The sequence below is a fragment of the Tetrao urogallus genome, assembly GCF_951394365.1.
Source record: "Tetrao urogallus genome assembly, chromosome: 3".
In the NCBI taxonomy this organism is placed as follows: domain Eukaryota; kingdom Metazoa; phylum Chordata; class Aves; order Galliformes; family Phasianidae; genus Tetrao; species Tetrao urogallus.
Genome location: NC_136815.1, coordinates 41,463,426 through 41,485,708, shown reverse-complemented (window position 1 = coordinate 41,485,708; position 22,283 = coordinate 41,463,426). Strand labels below are relative to the sequence as shown.

The 22,283-nt window shown below is 36.6% G+C and overlaps 1 protein-coding gene across 1 annotated transcript in view; it reads left to right on the top strand.

Annotated features, from left to right (window-relative positions):
• The window catches only part of ASXL3 (ASXL transcriptional regulator 3), a gene marked incomplete at both ends in the record, with an annotated part of 125,798 nt that overhangs the window by 51,991 nt on the left and 51,524 nt on the right, over nucleotides 1-22,283 (top strand). Inside the window, 3 exons of the mRNA XM_079533561.1 lie at nucleotides 8,185-8,293; nucleotides 9,641-9,749; nucleotides 20,745-20,866. Of these exons, the coding sequence (XP_079389687.1) occupies nucleotides 8,185-8,293; nucleotides 9,641-9,749; nucleotides 20,745-20,866 (340 nt within the window). The remainder of the gene's footprint in view (nucleotides 1-8,184; nucleotides 8,294-9,640; nucleotides 9,750-20,744; nucleotides 20,867-22,283) is intronic.

Here is a 22,283-nt window from a genome sequence, read left to right as displayed (position 1 = left end):
AGCTTTTCTTCACAAGAGAATTACTCCAGCCCTCTGATCATCGTTTGGCCCTCCTTTGGACCTGTTCCAAGAACTCCATGTCGTTCTTTCGTTAGGGACCCTAGGCATGGACACAGTACTACAGATGGGGCCTCACAAGGGCAGAGCAGAAGGGGACAATCACCTCGCTTAATCTGCTGGCCACCCCTCTTTTGATGCAGCCTGGCATACACTGGATACAGTTGGTCTTCTGCGCTGCAAGAATACACTGCTGGCTCATGTCCAGCTTTTCATCTACCAGGATCCCCAAATCCTTCTCTACGGCACTGCTCTCAGTGAGTTCTCCCAATCTATAGACATACCCAGGATTGCCCCTACGTGCAACATCTTGCTGAAGGAGTTTCCTGTTGAATGTGATTAGGTTCATAAATTGGGAGAACTTACATTAATATAAACACTTGAATGTATTTTATTGAAACAGTATAAATAGTATTCTACTTGTATGCACTTCAGTTCCTATAAAAGACTTAAGAACATAACTAGATTTGATAGTCACACCTACTGTAGTTATTGACTATTTTCTGTAATGCAAACTAGGAGTCCTTTTAAAATTCAGAAGCCAATTGAAACTTAAAAAAGAAAAATGTTTTCTTCTTGTTTCAGTTTATGAGAAGAACTTTGTGTGAAAGGCTGAGATCTATCAGCCCAATAGTTTCACTGCTCTTCACAGAAAACTGGTAGATGTTTCCCTACCCTACTACTTACATAGTAAAACATCATGTTTTTATTGTTTAATAGATTTAGCTGGCTGCACAATATTTTGGAAAGTCTCCCTTCTTTTTTTATATCCAATGTATTTAGTGTGTTTTAATTCAATATTTAAAAGCTAATGTTCTAGCAAATTCCAGTTTCTTTCCAAAAATAGCTTAACACTAAAAGCTTTTCAGCTTTTAGTAAGATGTCATTGCTATTTTAACATCAAAAAATACAATTATTAGGTTAATTATTGTAAGTTAAGTTAGATAATTGCTGAATGTATATATAGTCTTCTGATTAGCATGAAGTAATACTACATTAAAGGTCTATCTATTTGCTGATTGTGGTATTTTAATCATTTCAAGCAATGAAAGAATTAACCTCCCAGCAGGAAAACAAATGAAAAAAATACTAAAGCAAGCTTCAAATTGATTGTTCAAATCAAGTTTTCTGTTTGATAATTTAAATTGGTTTATTTTGGATTAACATGTTTAGTTCATGATTTTGCTGTCTATTAAGTTCAAAAGAAATTTTACCTGAAACACACAGATTTTATTTAACAAGGGATGAGAAAATGAATTTACTTCCAGTCTTCTTATGCAGAGATCCACAAAATATCCAGGGAAAATGTGGAATGAGGGCAAGACTTCAGCATCATATGATTTGATTTGTTTAGACTAACTTGAAGCTTTTGCTTCTGAAAAGCTTGCTGATGATTGATGGGGAGCTTTCTGATGATCCTTTGGCTGTCCCAGTGTTGTGGTTTAACTTAGCAGGGTGGCTCAGCACCACACAGTCATTCACTCACTGCCTCCCTTCCCAGTGAGTTGGCAGAGAGAAAAGAAAAATAAAGTAAAACTTATGGGTTGAGAAAACTATTTACTAAGAAAGAGAAAAAGAAAAAGAAACTAATTATTACAAATATATGAATGTATGTGAACACACAAGTAATTGCTCACCACCACCTGACTGATAATAGCTAGCCCCTTGAGCAGTGGAAGAGTGAGATCAATTTCCACTCTCTTCAAAACTCCTTCCACTTGATGCCATATGGTATGGAACATCCCTTTGGCCAGCCTAAGTCAGCTGTCTAAATTCCCTCCTAGTTCCTTGGGCCCTTTACTGTGAATGGTCTTGGTTCCATGCATACTGCTTAGCATAGAATAGAGTCATGGAATCATAGGATTGCCAAGATTAGAAAAGAACTCCAAGATTCCAACCCCCACCTCACCCTTCTGGCATTTGTAGAGAGCGATAAGGTCTCCCCTGAGCCTCCTCCAGGCTGAATAGTCCCAGTTCCCTCAGATGCTCCTCACAAGACTTGTGCTCCAGACCCCTCACAGCTTTGTTGCCATTCCCTAAATTATTATAGAATCATAGAGTGGCTTGGGTTAGAAAGGACCTCAGAGATCATCAAGCCCCATCCCCGCTTGCCGCAGACAGCACTGCCATCCTCCGTATCTAATATTAGACCAGGCTGCTCTGGGCCCCATCCAACCTAGCCTTGAATACCTCCAGGGACTGAGCATCCACCGCCTCTCTGGACAGCCTGTCTCAGCACCTCACCACTCTCTCTGTAAAGAACTTCCTCTTGATATCCAATCTAAATCTTCCTTCCTTCAACTTAAAACCATTTCACCTTGTCCTGCGGTTATCTACCCTTTCAAAGAGTTGACTGCCATCCAGTTTATGGGCTCCCTTTAGGTACTGAAGGCTGCATTGAGGTCACCCCACAGCCTTCTCTTCTCCAGGCTGAATGAGCCCAGCTCCCTCAGCCTGTAAGCCTCTGAACACACTCCAGGGCCTCAATGTCTTTCTTTAGTGAGAGGCCCAAAACTGAACACTGTACTAAAGGTACAGCTTTACCAGTGCAGAGTACAAAGAGACCATCACTTCCTTGCTCTTGCTGGCAACTCTATTTCTGATACAAGTCAGCGTGCTTTGGCCTTCTTGGCTATCTGGGCACGCTGTTGGCTCATGTTCTGTCGAGTGTTGACCAGTGCCAATAGCAGCAACTATAAACATTGATGTTTTTCTCCTAGAACCAAAATATAGCATCATACCAGGTACTGTGAAGTGAACACTTCCATCCCAGATTAAACAAATCCTGCCACTTAGATACAGAACAATGTCTCAAGGTTTTTTCAGTCTCCTATGCATTAGACCTCTGGTAATTTTTATTCCTGGGCTCAGCCCCAGTGCCAGGGCTGCAGCAGTGCTGTTCATCAGGCATGGCTGTAGACAGTGCAGCAGCTGCCCGCCTGAAAAAGTGTATGCAGTTATTCTCAGGCTTAACATTTCTGTTTAATAAAGAGATAAGAATCCTAGGAGGCTGTGCTGGACTCATTCTCAAGAGGTCATTTGATATCAGCATTAAGACTGGGACAGGTTCCAGTATGTGAATCAACCAGGACAGGTGTTTATTTAATCCTCTGATGAAAGTTATTTTACAAACTTCCTTGTCTTGTTCTGGTGTTGATTAAAACAGTAACAGTTACTTTCACACTTTCAAACAACCTGTGAACTTTCTTTTTCTTTCTCCAGTGTCTGTGAAGTATATTAATCTCTCTTGACTTGCAAAAGCGTTGTAAATTTTCTGAAAAATTATAGTTATGCTTACTTTTATTCCACTGAATCACACAAATATGTTTTCTGCAACCTTTTCCCATAGGTTGTATTCTCTTATGTGTTACCACGGTTGTTCTTCTCTAGACTTTCTACTTTTTGTCTACGTTTCTCATTAAGGAGGCCCAGCATTTGACAAGAATCCACTAGCACTTAATGTAAACAAATATTTGCTTTGTATGACTCAGATGGCAATCCAGTTGACCCATTCTGTTAATACATCATTAGGGGCCATCATTACTTTTTGATTCATTTCATTGTGGTCATGTCTTTCCCTTTGACTTGCCATAAATATATGTATTTTCAGTATTTGATTTCATACTCTGTATAGCACTTATTTTGACTGACTTTCATGTTGCCAATTTTAACCTCAGTCTCCACTGAGGCATCTTGTAACCTTAGGTCATTCTTCCAGGGTACTTGCAATCCCTTGATATAATTTACAAGTGTGATAAGCGTATTTTAGCTGTGTGACTTCCTAGCAGATCTAGAAATCAGTTACGGGCCCTTTTGCTTCTACTTTGTTTTCGGCTTTCTGTCTATTTATGGATCTGTATAAGATGAGCAGATGATTGCTGACAGAAATTGATAATCATATTTATGGCAGTGAAGTGCTCTTCCAGCACTTGTAGTCCCATTTAAGATCCCAGCGGGAACCCCAGGAAGCTCTAGGAAGGAGCTGAAGGGCTTGAAGTGCTGCCTGCTTTGGGGCTGGATGCCCTGTGTGCCCAGTCTCAGGGTGTTTCCACTGCCTGCTACACTGTATTGGTGGAACAGACTGGCGTTAGGCATCTTGTTTTCCGTATTTGAAACATCTCATTTTCCAAAATCATCATTTTTCTCTTTGCAAGCAGTCTAGCAAAGGCCATTACTATTAAAAGTATAACCGTAGAAGTTTTCAGGGTTTCTGACAAAGCTATGTGTTTGAAAAGTTACAAATAAATTGTGGTCTTATTGCTCTTTTTATATATTTTTTTGCTCTGGGGAGGGCATCGGAGGTGAAAGGTAACAGACATTTGTTCTCGCTGCACATGTTTTTGCAGAGGTTTCTGTTTGGAAGCCATTGAGGCTGGAGTTTGGCTTCAGGTAGCACCAGCTGCATGACCAGCAGAGGGAGTCCAAAATCACAATATATTTTTGACTGAGGAGTTGGGCTGATTATCTTGCTTTTATAATGTACAGGAGTTTTGTGACATTATTTGGAACAATGTTTGACTGCTTCCAACTTACTGTGATTATGAGGAAGAGTGTATCTGTAACCTTGAATTGCCTAATGTCCTTTAAATGATCTAATTGTAATAAGAACTTTTATTTTGAATGACTAATCAGTATTTTCTTTTCTTTCCTATGTTGCTGGTTGTTGTGACTCCATATCACCTTCACAGAAAGTAAGTAACTTAAAAAAAAACAGCAAAAAGTTTCTGAAATTGTGCATGTATAAATAATATAATATACTACTCTTATGTTTGTATGTATGTTTGTATAAAATAAATATACCAGCAGAAAATGGTATATTTTAAATACATACTACAGGAGGCAACACTATATATATATGTGACCACAGTGGTTTAAAGAAGTCTTACCCAAGAGGTCATAAATAATATAGACGTTCAGCATCTGAAGGCTGTAGATGCTAAATATATTCCTCACGTGTAGGTTATGGCAACAAAACTTTCAGCATATTGGATTAAAATGTGTTATGGCTAAAAAATTCACAGATACCAAGTTGTGAAGTAGAGAGTTTTTATACCCGATTTGATTTTATCAAATCAAAATTGAACCAATTTGGAGTGTTTAGAAAATTTTGATGAAGTTGTGCAGCATTTCATATTCAGAGATACTCATAGCCATTTATTTGGCCATCCTTGGCTGCTCTATCAATATATGCCAGCAGCTCTGAAAAGAGTGAGTATAGCCTTAGGAGAATTTAGAAAGTGTGCAGTAAGTATTACATACTACCCTATGATTCAGGCATCAGCCTGTGTCATGGGCTCTTTGATTGCTGGGTTTTCTAACCACTGTTCTTTGTGTTGTAATAGCATGTACTGAAAGCATGTCCATCACTCCTTGTGGGTAATGACTAGAAATTTTAAGGATGCCTGTGCTGACAGAATAGGCAAATGACTGCTTAGCATGGATCAGAGTAGCAGTGATAAGGGAGATTCCAGTTTGAGCTGCTAGCTAGCATCCGGATTATTATTTTGTTTACAGATATATGCAAGTCCACTTTTCAAGAAGAGTGAATACAGCCTCTTGGTCACAGGCAAAACTATTTCAGAACTGCAGATGTCTTTATGAAACAAGCATAACAGTACCTCTTGGCTCAGTAGCTGATGCAGATTTCTTTGTAAGTCTGAGAGTAGTTTCTATTGTCCGCTTGCCAGTTGGCTAGACTTTGAAGATTAAGATATCTGCTGTGAACACAGTAGTGGTCATGAGATATTGCCAAATCCTCTATTCTGGGTTCATTCATCATGTATCATTTTAATTGCTTAATGATATCTAAAAACAAGTGAGGGATCCAGAATTTCTACATAGGTCTAGAAGGGTGAAGCAAATCACTACATACATGTATGCAGAGTTTTGTTTCTTGTTGATATATTGAGTTTGTCTTCCATTGCAGAGTCAGCAAGTTCTTTCTATCTTGCAGGGAAAGTCTTAATCTGTGATAATGTTTAACTGAAAAGATCCAAGACTGTGAGGGTCTAAACTGCCTCATGTTATGTATGCTACCATATGGAAGAAATTATGCAGCTAGAACTGCTCCATTAAATGCCCGTGTCTTTGCTTGTCAAACACTGATACAGTATGAAAAATGTGTAAAGAGAGGTATGCTGTGTATTCCAAAACTTTTGAAAGTGATTGTTAAATTCAATTGAAATGGAATCTTTTAGTATCTTCTGTGCTACTGTTAGTAGTACCATTATAGTTCTGCAATACGTACTGTTATATTATGTTACAGTATTATATTAAAACCAGATGTGGAATTAGTTTTATTTGCCTCCCAAAAAAGAAAAAGAAACGACAAAAAAATTTTTAGAATTTTTGTATTGGATAATCATATGTAGAATACTTATAAAATACATTTATGTTAAATAGCTGATGTATTTATTAACAAGCACCATTTTTACCTGTACTTTTGATTTTGGTTGTAGTAATGTGATATATTGGATGACCAATAGTAAGTAAATTATATAGGACAGAATGCAGTTATAAGGGGAAAAGGCTTCAAGCTAAGGAAGGGAGTCTTAGGTTGGATTAAGGAAAAGGTCTTTTACAAGGAGAATGGTGAGGCACTGGAACAGGTTGTTCAGAGATGTAGTTGATGCTCTGTCCCTGGAGAGTTTCAATTTGAGGCTGGATCAAGGTGAGGCTGGTGAGGCTGGGCAACCTGATTTAGCTGCACATGTCCCTGTTTGTTGCATGAATATTGGACGAGACCTTTAAAGGTACCTTCCAACTCTAAGGATTCCATCATTCTGTGATTCTACCACATGATCTTTCCATTAAATTTATATACGTACAGGAAGGACGAATCTTCTAACAGAGCTGTATGAGTTAACACAAAGCATCAGTGTACTGTGATAGAAAGAGGTTTTATATTTAAAAAAGACCAGTCTTGTGAATTTCAAAAAGGATGTTTTGTTACAGCAACGCATTATAAAGAACAGTTGTTTCTGACGGACTTCTGAAGCCCTGATCTTGCCTTATAGCTGAGTGTATAATTAATCCTGAAATACTTAGCAGCACGCTAAATTTAATGCGCAGGCATTGTTCCACTTAACCAAGTGGAATATATTTACGTGGCTCAAGATAAGCGCGCGTGCAGGCTGACGACCCCAGGGAAGAAGCACAGTTTCAGAGTCAGTCCCAGACTATGTGTTCAGCAGTCAGTAAATGAGGACAGAGATGTGACAATGCAACTGTACATCTTGTACTAACATTTCATTTTAAAATTAAATCAAAATAAAACATTTCTGATAGCAACTTTTCATAGTTGTAGAAACATTTGCATTCTTTTTCTGCTGAATCCATGCATATTTAATAAAGAGATCTGTGTACGGGTACTCTTTTTCTTAACACATTGTGTTTCCATTTAAATAGTCCCTTAACGAACATTCCACAATGATATCATGTTTAATTACTACCTTGAGTAGGTCAGTCTCTTAATCTTTAAAACAATTCTAATTAGGAAAGATAGTGCTTCACAGAATCGTATAAATGTGCTTATATTTATGTATAGTAATGCATGCTGACCACATTAAGCCAGGAGAAGGCTTAACTATATATCACTTTTAATTTTAATGCGTTGTTCCTTGGCTCCGTATTGTTCTTTTGTTGCCTTTCATCCTATAGGATGCAGCTGCCCTTGAACTTGGTGCTGTTTTGATCATTCATGTGCAGCAGCCACGTTGTCTGTTACATTTTATAAATGAGGCTTCGTGGTGTTATTTACGAAGTAATTTCACATAAATATTTGGACTATGGTTCTCTTTAAATGTGGAGCTGGTTGCTGTATGAAGAAAAGCGTAATTATAATTCACAGACTTTTTGCCTCGAGCCTAGGGGACAGATGCATATGATTAAGTTTGAAACTGGCCTGTTATTGTAATGTAGATGTTTTCAGCGTTGAGAGAATTTAAAAAAAAAAAAAAAAAGAAAGAAAGAAAGAAAGAAAGAAAGAAAAAGAAGAAGGAGGAAAAAAAAAAAAGCCAGGCAAGCATGATTTAAAAAAAAAAAAAAAAAAAAGCAGATTGAGGGAATAGTTTTACAAGAGGCACTCAATCTTGGACTATTTTATTTTTGCACAATTTTATTTTTCAGTGGAACTTCTCCATTAGCTTGCCTGAATGCAATGCTTCATACTAACACTCGCGTAGGTGATGGAACATTCTTCAAAATCCCTGGGAAGTCAGGACTCTACGCTCTCAAAGTAAGTTTAAATGCTGTGAATAGAAAGTACGTGGTGCTATTAATCCTCTTTATGAATGTTTCAATAGATAGAAAAGTAAACAGATTAGATTCTTTGGAGAGGAAATGACCTGATAGTCCTACTAACTGCTTTCAGATGTCTTTTAAAAGGATTTATAATGAAAGTAAACATTGAATGTTTTATCCTAGAAAGCATATACATGTTCTTGACTTTGGCATGTAGTACAAAAAACATGCAGCTTAACTAAAATGCTGATTTTTCAGAGTTGTTCACAGAAAAGCCATTGTTTTATGAGCAGTGAAAGCAAGATGATCACAGACTTTCTTGTTAAATAATTTATTAATGTTTGATTTTTGAATAGTGAAAAATTGTTTTCTGAGTCTAATAAAAATCAGCATTAAATTTTCTGCTTGCATCATTCATTTTGACAGGGAATATAGTTATAGTGATGGAGTTTTGCCTTTGTGCTGTTTCTTTTCTGCTTTATTTGTCTTTCTTGGTGTATATCTGGTGGTTTCTGTGGATGACATTTTTTTATTATCCATGATCGAACTTAGAGTGGCTTCACAATCAAACTGGAAGAATGTGAAGCAGAGAAGAGAAACTAGAGAGAGATTATGTGTTTGGCTGCCTAAATGTCGAAAATTAAAATTTGAAGCTGGGGGGAGTGAAAGGAAGGCTTTTCTGTAGTTTCTGGCAGATAAATTGCATGTAAGAGTTTAAAAACATAAACCCATGTAGATTTGTTTGCTCCTGATAACTAAAAATTCTGTATCTGAGATTGAATTAATAGGTTTCCATTTCCTAATTTACTAAAATAAATGCTGTTGTTTTGCTTTAAATCTGGAGATATTCTTGGCATAAATCCAAGCATTCACAATCACTTCCATGCTCGTGAACTCCAGGTTGCTTTAGCTATTTGAATTCAGGAAACCGGCAAAAGCTAAAAAGAAACATTAAAGGATTTGTGTTTTGCTGCAGCATTCTGGACACTCTCACTCACTAGGATTTTTAACAGCCAAACAAGGCTGTTTCTGTTAAAAGAATTTAAAAAATAAAATAAGAAGTGGAAGAACTTGCATTTTATATGGCAGTTTTTAAACACACAGTATGTTTTGACTTCACAAAGTAGCTTTTTTGGTTTTACTTTGCAAGTTGTTTCATGAAAGAGTGTTTTTATGTTTTTCTCTGGACTCACAAGCATATTTCATTTCTTTTCTTCTTTTTTTTTTTTTTTGAGATATAAGCATATGAATATACTGCAGTGATCTATTTTTGGAGATGCAGCAGGATCAAATCTGATTTTTTTCTTGTTAATTTTAGTTTTCTTTTTCATTTTAACTGTAGAAAGAAGAATCAACATGCCCTACTGATGGAACATTGGATTTAGGATGTGAATCTGAGTTAGATGGCACTGAAATGGCTGAGAACAATAATAATGGAGAAGAAAATGGTGGTAGGTGCTTTAATTTCAATATTAGAGGGCATGTTTTAGGAGAAGAAAAGAGTACTGTTTACCTATGATTTTCCTGGTATGATTTCTAAAAAGTAGAAGTGATGTTTTGCATGCACTGGACTATTTCTGAGTGTGCTCTTATCTTTTGTGGCCTTATAAAGAAATCAGGAATGCCAAGTGTGTTAATTTGTCTTTGTTCTGTCAAGGGCAATGAATATGCTGTTAGGTATGTACTGAGTAGATAAGTTTTTGGTTTGACATTTTTTGTTCTAGGTCCCGTAGCTATTGAGAAATTGGCCCTGTAAGGCTTCAGACTTACAGTGAACAGACGCTGGTGTACCTTGCTGACTTTAGTGTGGGCAAGTAGGGTCCCTCGTTACTATTCTTGGCTATAAGACAAAGTTGTTGTTTTTTTTTTCTTTCAGATTCTCCTCGATACCATGTTTGCATAAAAACATATGGAAATTTTGAATCTTGCCTGTGCATTTTTTTTCTTTGAAATAATGACAAACAGAAATAGTGTAGGCACTTGAATAATGGAATCCTTGAATGGCTGGGTTGAAAAGGACCACAATGATCACCTAGTTTCAACCCCCTTGCTATGTGCAGGGTCGCCAAGCACCAGACCAAGCTGCCCAGAGCCACATCCAGCCTGGCTTTGAATGCCTCCAGGGATGGGGCATCCACAACCTCTCTGGGCAACCTGTCCCAGTGCCTTAGAAAACAGTTTTTTTTTTTTTCATTTTCTAAAGTTAACAATTACTCATAAAGAAAACATGTTTTTTCAGCCATCTAAAATGACTTGCAAGTGATGTAAATGAATATTGTTATTAGGGATATGCTCACGTAATGCTTGTGAAATGATCTCTTTACACAGAAAAGAGACGTTGCAGGGATTCTGAAATAAACTTTCCCTTCATCAGTTCTCTTTTGCCCACCTGCTTAGAAACTGACCCACTGCTGGGCACAGTGTGCAGCCTTCTGTTTTGGCAGACTTCATGTATGCTGAGGAGGTGTCCTGTTTACAACTATGACATGAAAAGGCTCCGTTCTTGGATTTTTTTAATATATTTTTTTCCTACTACAGATTCCTGTTTGATCTTGGATGATTTGCTTGGCTTCTATGCTGTAGCTGTGCAGGGCTGATACTGTTAAGTATTGCTCTTTAGTAGCGATGAAAAATCACAACATGCTCTATGATAGGAATAAAAGAATTACCTAAGCCAGATTGCTTTGAATCTGCTGGTGAAGTTATGAAGCTTGACTGAAAAACAACAGTCATGAATTATTAAATAGCTCTACTACTTTTTTTACAGTTATAAATTAGATTGTGCATGTGCACTGTTTCTATGTTCAGTCTCCACTGAATGTATAAAGTGTACATAAATATTTGTGTTTCTTGAATAATTCCCATGTAATACTCAGACAGTAAGTTGATGGATGCTTCTTTAAGTCACAGGAAGAATCCAGCAAGGAAAAACAGTGTAAATACAGCCAGATAGCAAAAGTAGATATTACTTATTATGAACAAGGAAAAATAGTGGCAAAAACACAGCAACTATATAGGAATAATAAAATGTAAATAATGGTACCAGAATAGCAGAAGTAGAAAATTGTTGGGTTTTGACTGTGTGGAAGCTGCATACTGTATTCACAGTTTGCAGTAATAAAAATCATTCTAGCACTTATGCTGATGTAAAAAAGCAGCTGCTAAAATTAAACATTTTAAACTATTTAGGATCCAGCAATCTTTTGCACCTAGATTGTTTTTACAGCTAAGAACTTTTCCTCGTACTTTCTCTTTAGTAAATGTTGAAAAAACTGAGTCTACATTGTATTTAGAAAGGCCAGGGCTGCGTGAGATCAATACGGAATTGAAGATAGCGTATGTTGTATCAGCCAAGTGATACAGAGATTAGTTTTGTCAAACATGCTTGGTAATAGGTTTTCTTAAGACTGAAAATTTGTTGGTAAAGTCATCTATATATATATATTGATATATATTTAGAATTCTGTAAGGTGTACACACAAGAAGACTGTGCAACCATTCAACAAGACCTGGACAGACTGTAGAATTGGGCAGGGAGGAACCTGTTGAGGATCAACAAGAGCAAGACTAGAATCTTGCACTTGGGAAGAAATAACAGCATGCATCAGTACAGGTTAGGGGATGATCTGCTCGAGGGGACCTCTGCAGAGGAGGGCCTGGCTGTTCTTGTTGGCAATAGATGAGCCAGCAGTGTGCCCTTGTGGCTAAGAAGGCCAATGGGATCCTGGGGTGCATTAAGAAGAGTATGGCCAGCAGTCAAGGGAGGTGATCCTCCTCCTCTTCTCTGACCTGGTGAGGCCATGTTTAGACTACTGTGTCCAGTACAGGGATCTCCTAGAAGGAGTCCAGCAAAGGGCCACTAATATCATAAAGGGCCAGGAACATCTGTATGAGGAAGAACTGAGTACCCTAGGTCTGTTCAGCCTGGGGAAAAGAAGATTAAGCGGGGAATCTGATTCATGTTTATAAATACCTAAAGGGAAGTGGGAGGCAAATGGATGAAGTAGTACGTAGTGATAGGATAAAGCCTAAAAATTGAACATAGGATGTTCCATACAAACACGAAGAACTTTTTAGCGTAAGGATGATGTAGCATTGGAACAGATTGCCCAGAGAGGTCATGGGGTCTCCTCTGGAGATATTCAAGGCCCGTGTGGATGCCCACCTGTGTGACCTACATACAGTAGGGTACCTGCTTTAGCAGAGGGGTTGGACTTGATGATCTATTGAGCTCCATTCCACCCCTGCAATTCTGTGATTCTGTATGTTTTCAGTGTACGCTTGGCTCAAAAACAGCAGCATGACAAAGAAAAGCAGTTCTAAGTGGATTGAAAATTACAAGTTATTAGTTCTGCAGAGGAGTAGGAATCACCATCCAAAATGGTGTTCTTCTGAGAATGTAATTTGACCCTGTTTTATTCAAGACATTTATTGATACTTTTTTGAAAAGTGTAAAATCTTTCCTGGCTAAATTTATTGATACTATACAATGTGGAGACCTCTTGTGTTGTAAGTGAATTTGGTCCTGACCTGGTTAGGGTTAGTAGCGTAGGAAGAAATGCAACACTCTTGATTGCCTTGTAAATGGTTATACTTGGACAACATGAGTTTTATTGGAATTTAAAGTAAATCATAAAGGTCGTATTTGTGCAGTGGAGGTATATAGCAAATGTGAAAATCATTTGAAGATCACAGTAGGAAATGAATTGAACACAAATGAGATGCTTTTGCTAATTAGTCTAATGCAGTTCTTGGACTATAAATCCGATAATATCGATTAAGGGATATAGTAGGTATAGCATTTGTTCTGAGTACAGCGCTAGTTAAATGATTATTAGTGTTTTGCATTCAGTTGATCTGTAGGAAAGAATTAAGAAAAGTAGGAAAGAATTTAGAAAGGAAGCATAAGAACTCCTGAGTGAACAAATACCTCTTTGCTTTGGGAAATTGAAGAGCGCCGGTCTAGTTAGTTTATAAAAAATGAGAAGATTACTTGATCAGTTTGTAAATATTTAAGAAACATTATTTCTGTAGAAAATATTTAATCTGGAAGAACAAATCTGATGAAATGTGCATGAGTTTAACTGTGCACACTAAAACAGAACTTTTTTCCTTCCAGGAAAGTATTCTGTGACATAAAAATAAATAAATGAAGAGCATCCACTACGAAAAGCTCTTTATGAAAAACTGACTTGTATTTTAGAAAAGGTCAATAGATGCAACAACTCCTTTCAGCCTCAGTACATGTGATACATATAACAGTGGACGTTGTTTGCACATTGCATTCTTGGCTGTCTGACTGCGTTTTTGATTTGTTTGTGTCCAGTGTGACAAAGTCCAAAAGTCCCAGTTCTGACAGAGTGATGAGATGTCAAAAGATGTTGTCAGTGAGGGTCTAAACAGTGCCTCCTTAAAGTTATTTCGTTGGAAACTGAGTATGAGACCCTCACAGAGGAACTTTGGCCGCTACTTCGGTCCTTTTGTGGGCATTTAGATGAGTCCTCAGCTTTCTCACTAAAAAGCACCAGCAGACTTTCAAACAGAGAAGAATCACAGTGTTCCCCTGTAGGCAGAGTATAAATGCAAGCTACTGCACAATTTTATTAGCATAATGCTATAGAAATTTCTTACAGTTATAAATACGTGACTTGGCAAAAGCTCCAGGCCCACATCAGCACTGCTGAACTGATAATAAAAGAAGCCACAACTCAGAGCTTTGCTGATGCTGTGGAGAAATCTCTCCTCTTTCCCCACTATCTTCCAAGGCATGTGTTAAAGAAATACTATATTACAGTTGATTTTGTGTGGAATGGGAATTCTACAGAATGTCTCTAACACTCTTCCATATCTTTTTAGAAATTCTGTTTCACTCAACCACAGGGACAGCATTTAAAGACACAATAAAAGAATTAAAATCATGATCTCCATTGCCTGGAAAAATGATGACTAAATTTTTTTGCCCATCAAGAGGATGTTCTTTTCTTAAAAAAGCATTGCTCCCTAAGGTTTCTGAAGCCAGACGTAATCCATCAGGTGTGGAGAGCAGCTGTTTAAAAGTTGTCTTCACCCACAGCAGTGGGATGCACCATAACATCGCTGTGGTGGAGGCAGCCCTTCCTGCATGGTCTTCCTTCACCAGGCCCAGCTCAAAGTGGGCACCTGGTGTTTGCCTGGAGCTGAGCAATGTCATTTCCTCTGTGAGGAAGGCTCTGTGGTTTTCCTAAAGTTCTTCAATTGCAAAAATAGAATGGTAGAATTAATTCTTAAGTTTTTTGTTTTTTGTTTTGTTTTTTTTTTCTTTTTCTTAGAGATAGTAGTAGATGGATGATAGAGGATCAGATTCTTGCAGAATCCTGAAATTATATCTTTGTAACTGCTATGCTCTTGGACTGCTTGTGCTTTTTGGACTAGGAAGTTGCTAGGATTGCTCCTGTTTGAGAAATGAATGTTCACCAATATTTGAAAGCTGAATCCAAGTTTCGTATTCAGTTATTTTTCTGAGAATGAAATTTCTGGCGCAGTCCAGGGAAACCTGTCATCCTCAACTTGTTCTCTCTTATAATCTGCTGATTCTGCTGAGTGTATCTGTTCCGCATGGCAATGTCTGCTGCAAGGTAGGGTCTTTTCAAAGCAGGAAAGTGGCAAAGAGGGTAGCAGCCTGAACATATTGAGTTTGGTATGCCACTTGAAAGAAAGAGACAGAAAGCGACACTTTTTTGCTGCTTGGTTGTTTTTTTTTTCTTTTTCATTTCCCCAGAATTAATTGTAGAAGTTTTGGGACTGAGTTTAACTTCTGTTTGTTTCATTGCCACTGCATGAGTCATAAAAATGAGAAGATCCTGTAGATCTTGAGGAAGGTCTTCTTGTCTGCTCTCTTTGCTGTACAGTAAAGTTAATGAGGCCTTAGAAATTGGTGACTTAGTGATGATAAACTACATTTTTAGTGGAAAATGTTGACTTCTTTTGGAATAAGATTTTGTAGTTTTCAAAGATTTATGAAGTGTCTAGGCACAAAATTCTCTTCAGATGATTATGTGATTCAGTGCAAACTACTGTCCTAACAGGATACTTAATGTCCTCTTCCAAAATATATGATTGAATGTTATTTATCATTTCATGCTGGAAGTATTGCTTTTCAGAAAGAATATTATAGTCACAGTCTTAGCCTTGATATATGGTTCTGGTTTTGCTTGCATTGGTGAAGCTGTGCAATTAACTAACTCCCAAATGGGTTTTCTTTTTTAAAAGCTGATGGCAACAGTCAAGTTCTGAATTGTTCAGATTTTGTAAGCTGGGCTCTAGAGATCAAAGAGTGATGGAGGTGAATTACTTGATACATCTATGTTGGCAAAGCATGACCATATATGTCAATAGAAGTATAGATCTGTGTCACACAAGGAAAATAATGAATTTTATGGATATTTTAGAGGCAGTTTATGTGTACTTGTTTTCCTAAGGGTCTGTTAAGTTTCATATCTCCAGAGTGTGTGCATACATTTTATGCTTGAGGTGGGGCTATAGTCTTCGGCATATGGTAGCAATATTAATTTGAGTTTTGTAATGTGGCCATTAGTAAACAATATGTCTCATCTGCTGTGGTTCCTATTAAAAAGAAGGAAGTGAAATGCTGTTGATTTTACTGGTTTGATTTTAAATAAGAATCATCTGTCTGAAATCAGAATTAATTGTGCTAAGGGAAAATAAGACCCTTAAAGCACTCCAGAAACTTTTCTATCCTTTCAGTTACATAAATCTGTTTATAATTATTCCTAATAAATTTCAGTGACAGTGCAACCAAATAATGAAGTTGTATTCCTACTGTTTCTTTGAAGAAACATAATCTTCTATTATGTTTTAAGCAGGTATCATATTTTTAGTGTTTTTGTTTGTTTGTTTGTTTTTGGTTTTTTTTCAGGGGGGGGATATAGCTGGTAATATAAAATTACTGAATCACTTCATAAAATTTGAAATTGAAAGGTAACATTGTGGATTTTTATAAATCACAACTTTTCACAGTAATTACCAAAACTGGTCTTGGAAAAATGGAAGAGAGGAGGTTATCTTATCTGGAAGTTGTCTAAAACATTTTAACATGTTCTTTTTGTTAAGGAATTCTAATTTTATCGTTCATGTTAACACTCTCTGAGCACTCACTAAGGAGGTCTTATCTTCAGAAACCCAGCTGCTCTTCCAGCTCATAACCTAACATTTTATGGCTTAATAGTTGCTTTTTGCTTTATTCCTTCACTCATTCCTGGTTCCTTAAAGAAGCTGATTTAAAGAATGGGGCCTAATTATTCTCTACTAGATGGAAATGCCTCCTGTGGGCTTAAAACGGCTCATTCTCTTTTTCTACAGTAGCAATAATGGTGAAGTCTTTTTATTTGCTACCCAAATATTTTTCCTTCATCTGTTGCATTCTTTCCGGATTCTTTTTTTGTTCCCCAGTATTGAATTTATTTTTAGCATTCTTTAATAATACAGCTTTTCAGCATAGATCTGATAATATTAATGAAACTTCAGAGCTTACGGACAGAGTAGCTCCAGCTCTGCAAAGTTGTATTTATGAGAGCTGCTCCAAAAGTAATGCCTTCTGGTTTTTTATGTTAGTCCACAATATCAGAGGCGGACGTTGGTGGTATTGCAGTAGGGGTTGAACCTTCCCCCCAGTATTCTATTACACGTTGTTGCCATACAGATGGCAGCAGAGGGGGAGTCTGACACAATGGTGTCTGACATGGAAATGTGTATGAAGCAAAGGTGTGTCATTGAATTCCTCCATGTGGAAAATGAGGGCATCCATTGACATTTGTCAGTGTTTGCTGAATGTTTATTGAGATCAAACAGTAGATTTGAGCACAGTGAGGCAGTAGATACAGATTTTTGTGAGTGCTGCATGCAGGCTGTTGTTCATCGCTGACAAAAATTAGTTGCTAATGGTATTGAGTATGTTGAAAAACAGTGCTTTATAGCTAGAATTTGGTCAAACAAAGAATGTTATTGTGCTTTTTATACCTGTAGTAGTTTCCATGGAAGTAAATAGGATGCGTTACTTTCAGAGTGACCTACATATGTATAGAGACCACACATATACGTATCAAGAACTCTTCTAGAATTTGTTTTTATTTTCCATTGTTCTTTGCAGAAATACCTGCTCCAGTTATTTTATTTTTTTGTTTGTTTGTTTTTCCCACTAAGAACATCAGTGTTCACTTCAAACACCGACATATTTTTCTGTTATATTTTTCCCTTTTTTTCCACTTCTAACTCACGCAGAGGAAAAAGTTGGATTTTACCCATTTAAGTGAACAATTTTCTGTGGTCACAGCCTTCACAATATACTGAGATTTTGTTACAGTTTGATTTAAATCATTATGTAGCACGACTTACATAAGAATAAATTTACTAGTTGTCTTGTATTTAATTTCCTAATGAAAGATTAATTCATAGTGTCTTTTAAACAATAAATATATTGATTTGCCTCTACATAAAGCTTGTATAATAATTTGGGTATTATTTTGTGCTAATTGGGAAAATAGACTGCATAAGCCATTAAACAATTATATAAATTAGCATCATGTATTTAAATTTGCAGTGTTTATGTTCTTCTATTTCTAGAAAACAGTCTGTGATATCTCTTATTTACTGTAGATCGTTAGGCTTTTACCCATTATTTGTATCAAGCTGTTTTTAAATGGAAATGGAAATTGAAGTAAAACATGGAAAACAATATTTTAAATAGATTTTTACTATTTTAAGCAACTTAATATCTGAAGGAAACTGTCTTTAATGTAGAAAATATATTTTAGAAAGGCAACTAATTTGTTGTTAATAAATGAAGTTGCCTTTCTCTAGTCGCCATGTCATTTTAAATGTATTAAGCTGTGTCTTTCAACCTCATGTGCCTATATAGACTACAGGAAGAAGAATTGCTTTCTTCCCTACATGTTTGTTTGCTTGTTTCAAAAATCTAAAGTAATCTGGAGTTGCAGTAAACTGAACCGCCATCCAGTGGTGCTCCTTCTGTACATGCAGAAGAGATTATGGCTATGTAACTGGTTTATTATTTCAGCAGGTTTTAGTTCCAGTTGCTTCACCAAGCAGAACGAGGCTTGCTTCTTGATTTTACTTAATTGTCAACATTTTCAAGAAGCAGAAGTAAAAAGAAACAATACACTGATAGTGTTTTTATGCAAAATAGAAATAATGATAGAAATCAGAAGTACTGCCTCTGATAGACCTTGCCACAGTTTCATTTTTCATTTAACTTAAAGAGTTTATGAATGAAAGCATAAAATCAGTGTAGGACCACATTTACATTTATTCCCTCACTGTATCATGGGTTGGACGCTAACAGTGTCGCTAGTGTTGAGCATCATTAGTTAGTGTTGCCAAACCTTTCCAAAATTGACTTTGTCACCAAAATGAACAGGGACACGCTTGGGTAATGTTTAAAATCAATGTCATGAAAATTAGAATTTCCCAATTAACCAAAAAAGTAAATGGAAGTTTCAGTCCTACTGGAGGACAAAAGTACATTCTTCATGATAGGTCATATGATATCATCTCTTAGGAGATAGTGTTATATACATGATAGTTTCCATTCTTCAGGCATTTTTCAATTTGTTCTCCTTAACTTTGAGATGTGTTCTTGCTCTTTTTCCATTTTTAATTCAATCCTTTGAGTCTCTTAGTCTTTGCCAGAAAACAGTAAAAATATCTGTGAAAGAAGAAACAAAGCAAAAGCTGAATAATTTGTCAGATTTTTGTTTTGGTGTAGGTGTTCTGTATCTCAGGAGCTTCACTATTGCAGTGATTTAAATTACATAAAATAGCTATTGTTTGTTTTCTGCTGACAGTATACTGCTCCTTCAAGTTGTCATTTTTGATTGTGAGCTTTGCTCATCATGTGGAAAAGATTAATCCTAACATAAGCTTGGAAGCTGTTTTGTGTTGCAGCTTCTTTGTATATTCTTGACAAATGCTTCAAGTACATGGAAAAAAGTTGAAAATATCGGTTAGAAATCCTGTGACAAAATTGAATTTCTCTTATCTGCTAATGAAAATTTTTAATCTAATATGAAAATTATCTTGATATAGCCCCAATATTATAAAACAGAATATATTCTCTGGTTGTGAGGTAAGTATTAATTAGTTTTTCTTTCAGCATGGAAATGTTTAATATCCCATGCATCTTATGCTGCCAATTAATTATTGATAGCTGAATTGTCTCAATTCTATCTTTTTTCTTACAAACACAAAGAAAAAGCCTTTAAAATATTTATTCTGTGAAATACTGCTAGAGGCAAGGGCTCTGATGTGCTCCTTCAGTTCTCTACACACTACTGAAGGATGGAAGGAGAAAATCATACGTGAAGAGAAAGTTTGGGCTATAACTCCTCCTTGCACATCTATGCAGCTTGTTTACATGTCCTCAGAGTCCTATGGAGTTGCGCCACGTAGGGCAGACTTGGGCATCACAAAGGGAACGTGTCAGCATGCACTGGTGTTGGGCAGCCAGACTCGAACTGAGTTTAAGGACGAGGGAAGAAGAAAAGTGCTCAGCTTCTGGATTCATGCTCATTCTGTTTTAGCTGGGGCTGTCTTAAGCACTACTAAAAGTAATGGTAATTCCAGACATTAAGAGCGGAAAGGTTTTCATAGCCCTTTTAGTCAAGCTTGCTGACTGTTGTGATTAACAGAATGCTCCAGGCATTCATATCTGTTTAGTAAAGCTGGATTTTTAGAAATAATTTGTCATTTTTCCTTTTAACTGGGAGACTTTTCTGTGTCTCAGACAACATGTAGTCAAGAGGCTGTTTAAAGCGAGTGCTATTTATTTATTAAAACATGTATTATTAAAAGGACTGACGAATAGCAGTGTGTATTGCCTGAGAGACCAGTTTCCTCTTTTCAGGATATTCCAATTTACCTGTTAAAAAAGCAAGTGTGTGTTCTTACTTTTGCCAAGAATGGACCAAAATGGAGTAGTCTGGCTCCTAAGAAGCCACTGCTATTTCTAGAGCACAGGGTCATCAGTGTCTTCTGTACATAAAGTACACATTTAGAAAATGACTTAATGAAGAAGATAATTTTTGCCTGGCTTCTGTATGAGGACCCTTGTTCGACTCCTTCAGTTACCCTCAGGACCCAACAGGCAAAACCTGAAGTCTCCAGGGCTGCAAAGAAGGGGCCTGGGGGAGACACAACTAATTGTGAAGCAACACTTTTATTTACAGTGTGACCAGATTCTCAGCTTATTTGGACCTCAAGATTAGTTTAATTTCATAGCACAAGTGTTTTGTTTTCCAGGTCCTTGTTTTTGTGGGTTTTTTTTCCTCCTTTCTTGGGACTCTTCAAGAAGGATAGAGAAGATAACCTCCATAACAGTGTTCTTTTTTTTTTTTTTTTTTTTTTTTTTTTTTTTTTTTTTTTTTTTAATAAAGTTTGCCCAAAGCAGACATCTGAAGAATTGTCTTCCAATCGTGATTCGAGCCTTACAAATGCACCAGTGCAAAGCAAGCTAGTATCTTCCTTCCAGCAGCACACAAAGAAAGCACTTAAGCAGGTAAGCTCCTGCTGACTGCAGGTCAGTTGGCTGTCCTCCACATGGGTATCTGATATGAATGTGAGAATGCGACATCAGCAGAATTTCAGGGCATTTCTGAGAGGATTTGTAGGATTTTGTTTAATGGTGCATTGCAAGGTTTTTTTATGTTTGTTTGTTTACCAGTCCTGCCATTTACTGTGTTTTTGATGTTTTCTTAAGGAAGGAAGCAATCTTAAGCAAGGAAGCAGAATTGTTTGCATTAATCACATCCCAGGTTTTTCTATGTAAGCACTTATACTGAATATTTTATGTGAGGCTTAAAATAAAACAAAGATTTTGGAGTAAGTTCTACAGATAGTAAGAATCCAGATATACTTGCTCTTCAGTTTTCCTTTATGGCTTGCTTAGTAATTCTTTTTCAAACTAAGTCTGACACTACAATGTGTAAGAGTGGGATTGATTTTGGTTTTTGAATAACCTCTGATTCAGATGATTTAGGCTGCAAGTAATATAGTAAAACTTCACAAAAGTAACTACATATTAAAAATCAGTTATTAATAGAGAATATAACTGTGAAATTTATTTTCCAACAGTGCCAAATTAGTTCAGCTTACAACAGAACAAATGAAAAACTTAAAAAAATGATAATTAAAGACATGTATCAGTATCTCCTCAATTTTGAGTTTGTAGAAATCTGTTTTAGTCACATAAATATTGTAAAAAATGAAATACAGCTTGTTAAAAACATTAGTTTGATGAGATGTCGTTGCTTTTATTTTTCTTGTGACTCCTCTCTTAGTTCTGTTTAACTGAGGTACAGTATTTCACAGGGTAGTTTATTACAGAGTTGTTGATTTAGGCTTAAGTTAAGGAAGGCCTGTCTGTGTTGCCTTCTTGAAACGTTTAAGTATTTTTACTTAGGTTTTCATGGAGTCTGAGTTTAAATCCACTAAAATTAATAGACTGGTATTATTCACAGCAGGTTTTCTTGTACTTACACATTCTGAAGACTGGGGAGGATTCTTAGATCGGGGTCTCACAACTGTTTGATCAGGAAAGTTGGACAGTGAGCAAAAAGCAACTCACTAGCTGCATGATCACTGAGAGAAACACACACAGCTTTTTGGGAACTTCTGTATAGATTCTTTGTAATAAATATATGAACTTAGGAGCGGATGGAGCAGGGGAAGGGAAGGAGGGAAAAAAAAAAAGAACAATTCAAGATGAATAGCAGTGAGAACAGTTTAAGAAAGAGCAAACTAATCAAAATAGCTTAATGTAAAAAGTCATAACACTGATGGAAATCATTGAAAATATTCCCTAAGGCGATAGGGTTAAAGCACCATCTGAAAGTTAAGTAATCAATAGAAAGAAATCAGTTTTAATTAAGTTGATAGTAATTAGATCTTGTACTTCAGAGTATGAGATTATTAGT